Source organism: Mobula hypostoma, chromosome 12, assembly GCF_963921235.1.
Source record: "Mobula hypostoma chromosome 12, sMobHyp1.1, whole genome shotgun sequence".
NCBI classification, from domain to species: Eukaryota; Metazoa; Chordata; class Chondrichthyes; order Myliobatiformes; family Myliobatidae; genus Mobula; species Mobula hypostoma.
This window is the reverse complement of record NC_086108.1, coordinates 92,425,232-92,437,904: the sequence shown is the minus strand read 5'-3', so window position 1 is coordinate 92,437,904 and position 12,673 is coordinate 92,425,232. Positions and strand designations below refer to the sequence as shown.

General features: G+C 38.4%; 1 protein-coding gene across 7 annotated transcripts in view; it reads left to right on the top strand.

The window, feature by feature from the left end:
• tlcd4a (TLC domain containing 4a) overlaps positions 1-7,420 on the top strand; it is a 41,826-nt gene extending 34,406 nt beyond the window's left edge. For all 7 annotated transcript variants that reach the window (XM_063064603.1, XM_063064601.1, XM_063064600.1 and 4 more), the window contains one exon: positions 2,444-7,420. In XM_063064603.1, coding sequence (XP_062920673.1) covers positions 2,444-2,759 — 316 coding nt within the window. In that variant the 3' untranslated portion in view covers positions 2,760-7,420. The remainder of the gene's footprint in view (positions 1-2,443) is intronic.
• Positions 7,421-12,673: the final 5,253 nt, after the last annotated feature.

The following is a 12,673-nucleotide window of genomic DNA, read 5'->3' as shown; positions in this document are numbered from 1 at the left end:
GTCAGCCTTTGTTTATATATAGTTTATTGTTATTAGTGTACAGTCATCAGGTTCCTGAACCAGCATGCATAACTTCACTCACCTCAACACTGAACTGACTTGACAGCCCTCAAGGACTCCATGACTCATGTTATCAGTATTACTTTTTTTGTATAATTTGCATGATTTGTCTTCCCTTTTACATTGGTTGTTTGTCAGTCTTTGTTATGTGTAGTTTTTTATAAATCCTATTGCATTTCATTATTTTCCTGTAAACAGCCTGCAAGAAAATGAATCTTAAGGTAGTCTATGATGAGATTCACTTTCTTTGTTAACAAAATTACTTTGAACTTTGATATGAATACTATTTCACCACAGCTTTTGCCTGACTTTCAACATCAGTTCTCACACAATTGATACCCTTAGGTGGCGATTGACTAGCAATGTAATTGGATCAGGGAGTGGATGAGATTGGAGGGATAGTCTTAATAATTTATCATGAAACTCCCCCTTATGAGGCTAAAGACAGGAATTTGGTGGATTGTTTGCCATTTGCCTGATTTGCTGTAGCTGCCTATAGCAAATATAGGTTAAAACCTAAATAGGTTATTTAGGTTGTGAGTGCCCTTTCTCCTGCTCTCTGTATTGACTCATTTTACCACTGCAGATTGCACTACAGCAACTCTCCCAGCTTCTCAGACTTACAGCATTCTTCTATCAAAAAGGATAAGAGTTGGACTGCATTGCGTCCTGCAGTTCTCTGCCAAATGTCTCTGTAAAAATGCCATTATCAAGAATACCAGAGCCATTTCAGAAGGGCCATCACTGCTTAATCATGTCTTTAATACGCTTTGAAAGTGTGATGTTTCATTCAAGCAAGTGAAAAGTGTGTGACTGTTGGACTGTGAAAAACTGAGAACTTGACCTTACAATGCTTGTATATCTAAATACTACGAGCCTGCTTTCTTAGTGCCAATATGGCTAGGTAGCAAATTAGTTAATGTGTAAACCCACCAGTCTTGTAGTTAAGATAAATATTCCAATTTGAAGCAAAAATTAGAACAGCGATTTTAAAACTAAATTTGCACTGTTCAAGTTCAACCTGCAAATGATTAAGTGTGACAGACTTAATGTGACTGAACCAAGATAGGGTCAATGACCTTCCTTGTCTATAAACAATCATTGCATTAATTTAATTATATCCCCAATGCCCTAATGGTTGTCATCAAAACTGAATGTCAAAATTGACTTTTCTGTCATCTGTTTAAACACAAAGTGCACTAACCAATTCACTGGAGATAAATACAGGTAATTACACTATTTGATTACCTGGTTTTTCTTTGTGTTGGTATGGATGATGGAGAAAACTCAGATTTTTGATTAAAGTTCCTTGATGTTAAGAAACAGGGTCTTTTCATATAAAACTCTATAGCTTTGCGGAAAGGGAACAAAAGACTCACAGGAAATTTTGATGTCATCCTGTTGGGCATCTGGAAGATTGTGGCAAAGTTTGTGCAAAATCTTCTGCCTCCATTCATACTAGCTGTTCTAGTTTGATTTGCATTGCTTATAAAGCTGTATGTGTTGCCAGGAATTATGGTTTTCACACAGATAATCTTTATTGCAGGAAAATATGCAGAAATGCTATTAGACAGCTCTCTACAGATATAGCTGTAGAATTTATTTTTTTATTTTAATTCTTTAGTCCTGAATACACTCAGTGGCCACTTTATTAGGAACAGGTTGGAACTCACTGTGATCTTCTGCTGTAGCCCATCCACTCCAAATTTGATATGTAGTGCATTCAGAGATGCTCTTCCGAACACCACTGTTGGAAACGCATGGTTAATTGAGTTACTGCTGCCTTCCTGTCAGTTTGAACCAGTCTGGCCATTCATCTCTGACCTCTTTCATTAACAAGGCATTTAGGCCCACAGAACAGGATGTTTTTCGCACCATTCTCTGTAAACTCTACAGATTGTTGTGTGTGAAAATATCCAGGAGACCAGCAGTTTCTGAGATACTCAAACCGCTTTGTCTGGCACCAACTATGGTCAAAGTTACCTCGATCACATTTCTTCCCTGTTCTGGTGTTTGACCTGAACAACAACTGAACCTCTTGACCATGTCTGCATGTTTTTATGCATTGAGTTACTATCTCATGATTAGCTGATTAGATATTTGCATTAAATATACCTAATAAAGTGGCCACTGATTGTATACTCAGTTTTGCATGAATATTGCCCCTTTAGTGAACTTCTAACTATTGCAATTGGGAAGAGAGAGTGTGACGTAAACATGTGATCTGGACCACAGTTACATTTGGTCATCGAATATGCTGTCAATTTGTAAGTTTACGGTGGAAGTTCCCCGTGATGATGATGATGATGGTGCAAAATCATAAATTGTATTTTCATCGTATGTTAAATTCAAAGTGATTCTTATTATTGTGTTTGCTTTTCAGGTGGTTTTTTGAAGCATTATGTTACCCAAAAACCTCCAAACCAAATATTATTAATGGGCTTCTGATGGCAGCGATATTCTTCCTGGTGAGAATTGCTGTTATGCCCCCCTACTATAACAAAATGATTTCCGCATTCGGAACAGAGGCCTTTGACAAACTTGGACTAAAAGCACAACTTTCTTGGATCATTTCTAGTATTGGCTTAGATGTTATGAATGTAATGTGGATGTATAAAATTGGAAAAGGATGCCACAAAGTTTTGCTTGCCTGCAGGAAGGATAAAGCAGATATCCAAGAAAATGGAAAACAGCGATAGAGACTCCCTCTTAACTGTGTCATCTTCATGTTTTTTTATATAAGGTACTTGCAGTTGGGATTCTGTACACATAGCCAAAAATGTACTGTTTCAAAGTAATGTACAGCAATACAGGTGTCCATTGCATCTTAGAACTTAAGCTCATAACATTAATGACCATCCAGAGGTTACGTAAGCAAACTGCATATTCACTGAATGATTGATCATTTTTCTTTTGAACCAAAGAGTAAATGGAGGCATTTGAGCTACATCCAAGTTACATCCTACTCTGCGAGATCTGTGTAAAGGCACGCTTTTAGGTTTGCACTGTTTATTTTGGAAAACTTTGTGATGCTCAGAATGTTGTCAGCCAATTGTATGCCCTTATTGGAATCTTTTCTTGCCAAGTTACAATTTTTTTTTGAAACTTACAAATGACAGCCTTGAGGATACTCAAACCAACACCTCCAACAACACTCTTCATCTCTGGAAACCTGCTAAAGAATGACTTACATTTACATTGTGCCTTCAGTCTAGAAAAGAAAGTCACAAGATGCTTTCCCCATTCTTGGGGAATTTACTCCCTGCAGGCTGGGAGGATCAAATTTGTCTATATACATGCAGGAATGAAACTGTTTAATATTTTTAAATCTGCATTTCACTGTCTAATTTCAGGAAATTTTATCATGAGAAGTCAAAGTTGATCTGCTGGTGATCAGAACATTGTTCACAAGATTGTTGGTTATCTTAGGAGTAATTAATAACTGTGTGCATTATAATATATACTATAACACACACAAATATTTACATGTTGAACCTCAAAGCTGTTAGTTCTACATATTCACAAAAGTTATAACCACGAATACATAATTTTAAAAATTAGTTTTGCAAAGTATTTACTGGTACTGCAGTACCATTTGTTTCTTGTTTAGAGTGTTATTTAGGTTGAATATACATTTAGGCAAGAATTGTAGATTTTAACAAATTAAATTTGGTTTCTTTTAAGAACAACACATAGACATTAAAACCTTTGTTTACATGTGCGATAGTTGAGGCTATATTAAGTGTGCCTTGAATGTAGCAATAACATCTAATCCAGAGTCTGCTAGGACCTGTTATTAAGCCTGTCAATCTCACATTTTAATACTGACAAAAGCTCCTAAATCATGACCTCAATGCCCTACACATATTGGCATTTCTATGTTTGCAATACAGGATTGATACAAAGATTTGCTCCACTTCGATTCTTCTCCATTGTGGAGGCTAATTTGAAGCTGTATGTTTATGAACTCTACACACGGTAGAGTCATGGTTGCATTATTAGTTAACATAAGCATGAAGCTGATGCCAAAAATCCTAATTTGTAAACAGTTATGCCAAGCAACACCCTTTTGTACTTTGTTTCATGAACTATTATTATTTTTTTTAACTTATTGAAATTCAGGTGGGAATAACCACTTCTGGCCCTTTGAGTCACACCATCCTGCAATCCCCAGATTTTAATCTGCGCCCACTCAAGGGACACTTTACCTGCCAATCAGTACGTCATTTGACTGTGGGAGGAAACCAGGGCACCTGGAGGAACCCCATGCGGTCACGGGGAGAACGTACAAACTCCTTACAGGCAGTGGCAGGAATTGACTCCAGGTCGCCTGCACTATAAAACATTTTTACAGGGATTCTGTGAAGGAAGTAAGATAAATGACAGTGAACTTAGTTTTGATTGCACAGTAACAGGTAGTGAAGCTGCTGCTCAACTCTAGTGACCCGGGTGAAATCCTGGTCTCTGATTCTGTCCATATGTGGGTTTTCTCCATCTGCTCCCGTTTCCTCCTCATCCTCCAAAAATATGTGGGTTGGTCGATTAAGCAACACACATCAAAGTTGCTGGTGAACGCAGCAGGCCAGGCAGCATCTCTAGGAAGAGGTACAGTAGATGTAACGGGCTGAGACAAAGGGTCGTCTTCCTCTTCCTAGAGATGCTGCCTGGCCTGCTGCGTTCACGAGCAACTTTTATGTGTGTTACTTGAAATTCCAGCACCTGCAGATTTCCTCGTGTTTGGGTTGGTCAGTTAATTGATCACTAGAAATGGTCCCTTGAGTGGAGGTGAGCGGCAGAATGTGGGGAGAGTAAAATGAATGCTGGTAAGAAGGGAGCTTGATGGTTGGTGTGTTCTCAGTGGGACAAGGGGCCTGTTTCCTGTATCTCTCTTTGCCACATTATTTTCACGTTCACCAGGATAAAAAAGAATGAGTACACTGAACCTCAGTGGGCAGCTAAGAATGCATTTATCCTAATTGAAATCAGATAGGTAATGGCCACTTTTTTATTTTTATATTTTAATATATTTATATTATATTTCCCTACTCAGTAAGGTCACATGATGCACCTGAAAACTAACTAGAATCAGAATGGTACAGTGTAGTTGCTCATCACATAGTTCTCTAAGTTATCCTAAAACACACTTGTTAGATCCATTATCAGTCTACTGTTCAGATGCACCAAGTTTTCTTTAGCACTGTCACAATATGTTAAACAAACTGCAGAGACATGCATCATTAAACTTTTAAAAAGATTTATTTGTTTATCAAACCTTAATTTATTTTGTATATTTTTCCTACACATCAAGTTATTGCCTGTGTCATTGTATATCTGATTTTTAAGATCATTTTTCACCATATCATATATGCTAGTTGGAGAGGTGACCTACCATGTTATTATTACTAGAGTATTGTTTTACATTCCTTTCATCAATAGCAATAATACCTTTTCTCTTCTGGTAAATCAAGGAATACAAAAGAGTCACAATTTATATGAAAGAGCTATAAGCTTGTATTGGAATTTGATTGTATATTGCAAAGTTAAAGAACGCCTCACCAGTTTGAGGGTACAGTTTATCTGTTGCATTTTAAAGCTGTTGTTCCACATCTGTATTACCCACCCAGCCAATGTTGAAGTTGTGTGATTCAGCAGTCTTCATTTTTGATAAAGCGTGGCCTAACTAATTTGTTGTAAATATGATCATTTAAAATTTTAATCCTGTAGTTCAATACTTAGTTTTGTAGGCTCTGTATGAAGAAACTAATATAGCTTGTTTATATACCAAGTTTTCAGGGAATTCTTGTACACCAAAATAAATAGCTTGTGTTTATTTCAGCCACCTTTTTGAGGTATAGATATATGCATATTTAATATTTTTATTATGTAAAAAGTTGAGAATCATAAAAATTGAGGTTTTAAAATTGTTTTGATTTTCCACCACACTTTGTTATTTCAGTTGTTTTATATTAGTCTTGGTGATGGTGATTTAAGGATAGAATTTAGTCTTTTATATATAACATTGCAAAATATTTACTTTTTCATTTGAAGTCCCATCGAAAGTTTGAGCAGATCAAAACTCACCTTGGAACATAAGAAAAACTGTAGTGCCTAGTCATTTGGACAAACTAGTTCCCAGTTTGATTTCTGTTCTGTGAATTTATTAATCTCAGATGAATGTGACATTTAAGCTACCAAAGATTGCATAAGGAGAAAACTGACAAGGGTTCCCAGTTCTTATTGTTGCCTTTTCTTTAAAAGTATGACAGTTTGAATGTCTGGTATATTATTGTGATGTTCTCACTGATTCAGTAGCTGGTTGAAACTTTGCTGTCCAACATCCACATGTGAATCTGATACCTGTATTACAAGTTGGGGTACTATTATATCTGTGCAGTTACCCAAGCAAGAGGCAGCAGCTGATAAAGATAGTTCTTTTTATATTAAACAAATATATATATTTATAGCATAATTATTCCAAAATTCAAAGAACTATTTATTCTAAATGAGAAATCTTGAAAGGATTATTATAGTTATATTTCCTCTTTGCCTGCTTTATCCTTACATTTTGTTAATGAAGCAGAGAGTGATATTCTTGTAAATTATTTTGAAGCATGATTTGTTCAAATGATGATTAGTCCTGAATATCACTTACATTTCTAATACAAGCTAATATAGTGAGGCAATATCAATAAACTAATGTTTTATTAAATATATGTTCAATATAGTGAAATTGCTGAATATTAGCACAGTGTGATTTGTTTTCTATTTAAAATCTATGCAAAATGTTAGCAAGTTTTTATAGGAAGGTTTTGATGAGTATGGATTAACTGATTCCAGTGGTGATTAAAGCCTTAAAAATGAAGGCAATTTGTCATGATCTGCCTAACAAGGTGGTGAGTACAGATTCTGTAATAATTTTCAGAATAATTGAATAGATCCTCCAAGGAGAAATATTTGATGGAAAGAAGAAAGGAAAAGTGTTGATTTGAATTCCATGAACCACTATGACAAGCTGGGATAATTGGGCACATGCCATTATTTTGTGACATGTCTTTTTGAATGATTAAAGATTTCATATTATGAATTGCAGGTTAGCATGACTTAACTTAAGAATCAGTAAATTCAGTTCACCTTATCATATGTAAATATTATTTACATATATTTTTGTATGTATTGTGCTGTTGAAAACAACCTTCTGAAAATCATACCTCAGATGATACTGAAAGCATTTTATGTAGTAGTTTATTGTTTTAGCAATTTTTAAATTTCTGATTAATGTTTTTCTCATTTTGATCCAGCCTTTGTTTGATATGAATGATTCGCTGAAAGATCCTATTACAAAATCAAAATAAAGCATATGCTCTGGTTATTGGTTTTCTGAATAAAAGCATCAATTCCAACTTGACATTTCAGAAGAACTCTACAAGTATGGACTTGTGGATACAACAGTGAAAGAAAAACTTGTCAGTATAACATAGTGTCATAGCATCAGGTATACAACATATGTAGAAAAATATAAATTGAATATGAATTATAAACACTTTTACCACAAATAACACAAAACCAGAAAGAACACTATTTCCAAAAGAAAAGTTCAGTTCCATTGTGGTGCAAAGTGTAGTGTTGCTGGTCTGAGACACTGATTAAGGTTGTGCAGTTTGGTTCAAGACCTGAGTAGTTGAATCTGCTGCTGTAGCTATATGAAGATGGCATGGTTGTAAAGGTGGGAATCTTTGGTAGGTGTTGCCTTCTTAAGACAACACCTCATGTGGATACTCCCAGCAGTGGGGAGCAATGTGCTCGAGATGTATTGGGCTGCTTTCATAATAAAGTTTCTCACGTACGAATTGCTGTACTAGGTCATAATGCAACCAGTACAGGTGCCTAAAAGAAAGTGGTTGTAGACTTCGTGATGGGTGTGTTTGACTGAATAGCAGGAGAGAACAAGATTATATATGCAAAATGTTGAGATATGGGGCAGTTAATGGTTTCATGATGGGGGCAGTTTTCTGTCTGGTTTATGTGATATGCAGTCGTTGCCCTGAAAAACTTAGCATTAAATTCTAAACAAGGGTTAGGGACAATGAAGCATAGAAGTATTTGTTCTCAGAGATTACATGTCTGTATAACGAGTGGAGAAAGTGTTTCAAAACAGCACTGAAGATCACAGACTTTATAAGGAGAGGCACTGAGAAATAACAGAAAATATTGAATCATTATGAAACATGGGTGCAGCTGCATTGGAATGTTGAACCTACATTTGGCCACTATTTTAAGAATAGATGTAGAAAACCAAAATAAGATGCAGAAAAGTTTCAATGAAACGAGCTTGAAATGAGGAATTTCAGTTACGGACAGACTGTTGAGTATGAGATTGTTCTGAAATTTGATTAAAAAAATAAATTACAAAAGGTCTATTGCAAAGGGTATTAAGGAAAATTATTCCTATAATTTCAGAATTGGTAATGAACATAGATTTCAAATAACCAAGGACATGAGGAAAAACTGTTTCACGTAGCAAAAATAATGACTTGGAATTTGGGAGCTGCACGAATAGAAGGAAGTTACCGGGAAAGTGGATGAAGGCAGGGCAACATGGACAGTTGTCAAGGTCCCGTATGAGAGGTTGGTCCTGAGGGTTCAGTCGCTCGACATTCGAGATCTGGTGGTACATTGGATTAGACATTGGCTTCGTAGGAGAAACCAGAGAGTGGTAATGGATGGTCGCCTCTCTGGAGGCCTTTGACTAGTGGACTGTGGAGGGATCTGCGCTAGGCCTGTTGTTTATCATCTATATAAATGGGGTTAACTGGATCACCAAATTTACGGATGACACCAAGGTGGGGGTGCAGTGCACAGCAAAGAATATTATCATGGTTTGCAGCGAGATCTGGATCGGCTGGAAATATGGCAGATGGAATTTAATGCAGACAAATGCGAGGTGTTGCACTTCGGTAGGACCAACTAAGGTGAATGGTAGGGTGGTGAGAGTGCGGTAGAACAAAGGGATCTGGGAATACAGGTACATAATTCAACGTGGCGTCACTGGTTGATAGGGTCCTAAAGAAAGCTTTTGGCACATTGGCTTTCATATACAGTATCAAAATATTTAATACAGGAGCTGGAGTGTTATGTTGAAGTTGTATAAAGCATTGCTGAACATTGTGTGCAGTTTTGGTCACCTACCTACGGGAAAGATGTAAATAAGGTTGAAAGAGCAGAGAGAAATTTTACAAGAATGCTGCTGGGTCTGGAGAAACTGGGTTATATAGACAGATTAGACAGGTTAGGTTTTTATTCCTTGGAACCTAGAATATTTAGGGAAGATTTGATAGAGGTACGTAAAATTATGAGGGGTATCCATAGGGTAAATGCAAGCAGGCTTATTTTCCACTGGGGTTGGGTGGGACTAAGGTCGTATTAAGGGTGAAAGGAGAAAAGTTTAAGGGGAACATAAGATGAAACTTCTTCACTCAGAGGGTCATGAGAGTGTGGAGCGAGCTGCCAGCGCAAGTGGTGCATGCGAGCTTGATTTCAACATTTTGAATTGAATTGACTTTATTTCTTACATCCTTCACATACATGAGGAGTAAAAATCTTTACGTTACGTCTCCGTCTAAATGTGCAATCATAGTAATTTATAATCACTTATAGTAAATGGAATAGTCAATGTAACATTGAAATACACTCAGATCAGCGTGGGTTAATCTGTCTGATGGCCTGGTGGAAGAAGCTGTCCCGGAAACTGTTGGTCCTGGCTTTTACGCTGCCCGGATGGTGGCAGCTGAAATAAATTGTGGTTGCGGTGACTCGGGTCCCCAATGATCCTTCGGGCCCTTTTTTCACTCCTGGCTTTGTAAATGTCCTGAATCATGGGAAGTTCACAACTACGGATGCGCTGGGCTGTCCGCACCACTCTCTAAAGAATCCTGTGATTGAGGGAAGTACAGTTCCCATACCAGGCAGTGATGCAGCCAGTCAGGATGCTCTCAATTGTGTCCCTGTAGAAAGTTCTTAGGATTTGGGGGCCATAGCAAATTTCCTCAACCGTCTGAGGTGAAAGAGACGCTGTTGTGCTTTTCTCACCACCCAGCTGATGTGTACAGACCACATGGTGAGATCCTCTGTGAAGTGATGCCGAGGAATTTAAGGCTGTTTACCCTCTCAACCCCAGATCCATCAATGTCAGTGGGGATTAGCCCGTCTTCATTCCTCCTGTAATCCACAACGAGCTCCTTTGTTTTTGCGACATTGAGGGAGAGGTTGTTTTCTTGCCAGCACTGTGTCAGAGAGATGATGTCTCCCTGCAGGCCACCTTGTTATTGTTTGAGATTAGGCAATCAACGTAGTGTCGTCGGCACATTTAATTAGCAAATTAGAGCTGTGGGTGGCGACACAGTCTTAGGTATACAGGGAGTAAAGGAGGGGATTTAGTACACAGCCCTGAGGGGCTCCTGTGTTGAGAGACAGAGGAGTGGAAGTGAGGGAGCCCACTCTTACAACCTGCTGGCGATCTGACAGGAAGTCCAGGATCCAGCTGCACAAGGCAGGGTCAAGGCCGAGGTCTCTGAGCTTCCTGTCGAGCCTGGATGGAATTATGGTGTTGAATGTTGAACTGTAGTCCAAGAACAGCATTCTCACAGAAGCATCCTTCTTTAGATGTGTAAGGACGGTGTGTAGAGCAGTGGCTATTGCGTTGTCTATCGATCGGTTGTGTTGGTAGGTGAATTGTAGGGGTCCAGTGTGGGTGGCAGCAAGCTGCAGATGTAGTCCTTGACCAGCCTCTCAAAGCATCTGCTTATTATTGAGGTGAGTGCGACAGGACGCCAGTCGTTCAGACATGCTACCTTGGTCTTTTTTGATGCAGGGACAATGGTGGATAATTTGAATCAGGAGGACATTCTACAGCGGGTGGGGGAGAGATTAAAAATATCTGGAAAGGAGGTTTGGCATATGGATGGTAGGAATATGGAGGGCTATGGTCCTGGTGGAGCTCGATGAGCTTGGCTTGGCACGGACTAGATTTGTCGAAGGGCGCGCGCCATTTCTGTTGGTTACCGATTATGCAATCCACGATTGGTTCTTAACGAACGGCACACATACTACCCCCTCCCCACACACACACAAACGGACTCATCACTGAACACATAATAGACGAGCGAAGTAGATCACCAACATGTTATTGAGATTCTCTTAGTGTTGTTTAGAGTAGGGAAGATAGATTTTCATGGATACCAGGGCATGCTGGGGTGGAGGGAAATGAAATTGTGGATGGCATTGCAAAGTCTTCCTTACAGAGCAGGCAAGTAGAAATTAGAGTTCCCCTAGGCAGAGCAGAATTGAGAAGTAGGATTAAAAAAGGTATAGAGAAGAAGAGGCAGGAGGATTGGAAAATTGAATTAAAGGGCAGGCATTATTTTTCTAGTCACCCACTAGTTAAAAAGGTCTCAGACTGTTACCTTTTAAGTCATAGAGATATGGTGAAATTTACAAGACTTAGGTTGGGGCATCGTGGGCTACTAAATTATTATTTAAAGATAATAGGAAAACATCCCACTGGATTATGTGACTGTGGTAGTCCAGAGACAGTCCAGCATGTTTTGCTGAGCTGTAATCGATACAAAATTGAAAGAAGCATGTTGTTCAAGAGGCTATCTGGCTTAAATTTATTTTGGTTTTCTATTAAATTTTTGTTTGGCCATCAAGAGAATCAACATCTGATTGAAGAGTCTGTTATTCAGTTTATACGTGAGACTAGGTTGTATTCGAGAATTTGAGTTCCTTGAAGTTCTATAATTAATTATACATCCTGCGAAGGGCTGTAATACGCCTAGATGCGTCTAAACAGCCAGAAATAGAAGAAGAAGAAGAAGATCAACATTTCATTTGAAGATGTACAGATGATGTTGCCTAGCTGGGTAAGGAAACGTCTGCAAGCTAACAAGCCAGCTCGGCGAGCCACTCAACAACAACATCCTTAACACGAGCTACAAATCTTTTCCAGCATCTTAAAGCTCTTCATACAACAAACCATTCAATCCTGGAATCATTTTTGCGAACCTCCTTTGAACCCGCTGCAGTTTCCGCACATTCTTTCTAAAAAAAGAGGCCTAAACCTGTTCAAAATACTCCGTGAGGTCTCAGCAGTGCTTTATAAAGTTTCAACATTACGTCCTTGTTTTTATATTCTAGTCTTCTTGAAATGAATGATGACATTACATTTGCTATCCTCACCACAGACTCGGCCTGCAAATTATCCTTTAGGGAATCCTGCACAAGGACTGGCCTCGGCCCGAAACGTCGACTGTACCTCTTCCTAGAGATGCTGCCTGGCCTGCTGCGTTTACTTTGATTTGTGTTGCTTGAATTTCCAGCATCTGCAGAATTCCTTGTGTTTCCTTTTCCAGATATGTTTGCTCTTGCGGAATACTGTGTTGAGTTGTATTGGGTCTATGATCTTCCTTATATGTCTCAGTGGTTCTGTATAATTATATTTCCTACTGCACAGTGCAACTTCATTGCTGGTTGTGAGCAAAATTATTTAAGTAACTCGCAGTCCAAGGAAATGTGAAGAAAGCTTATCAGGGACTGCAGGACATAGCATAAGAAGAAG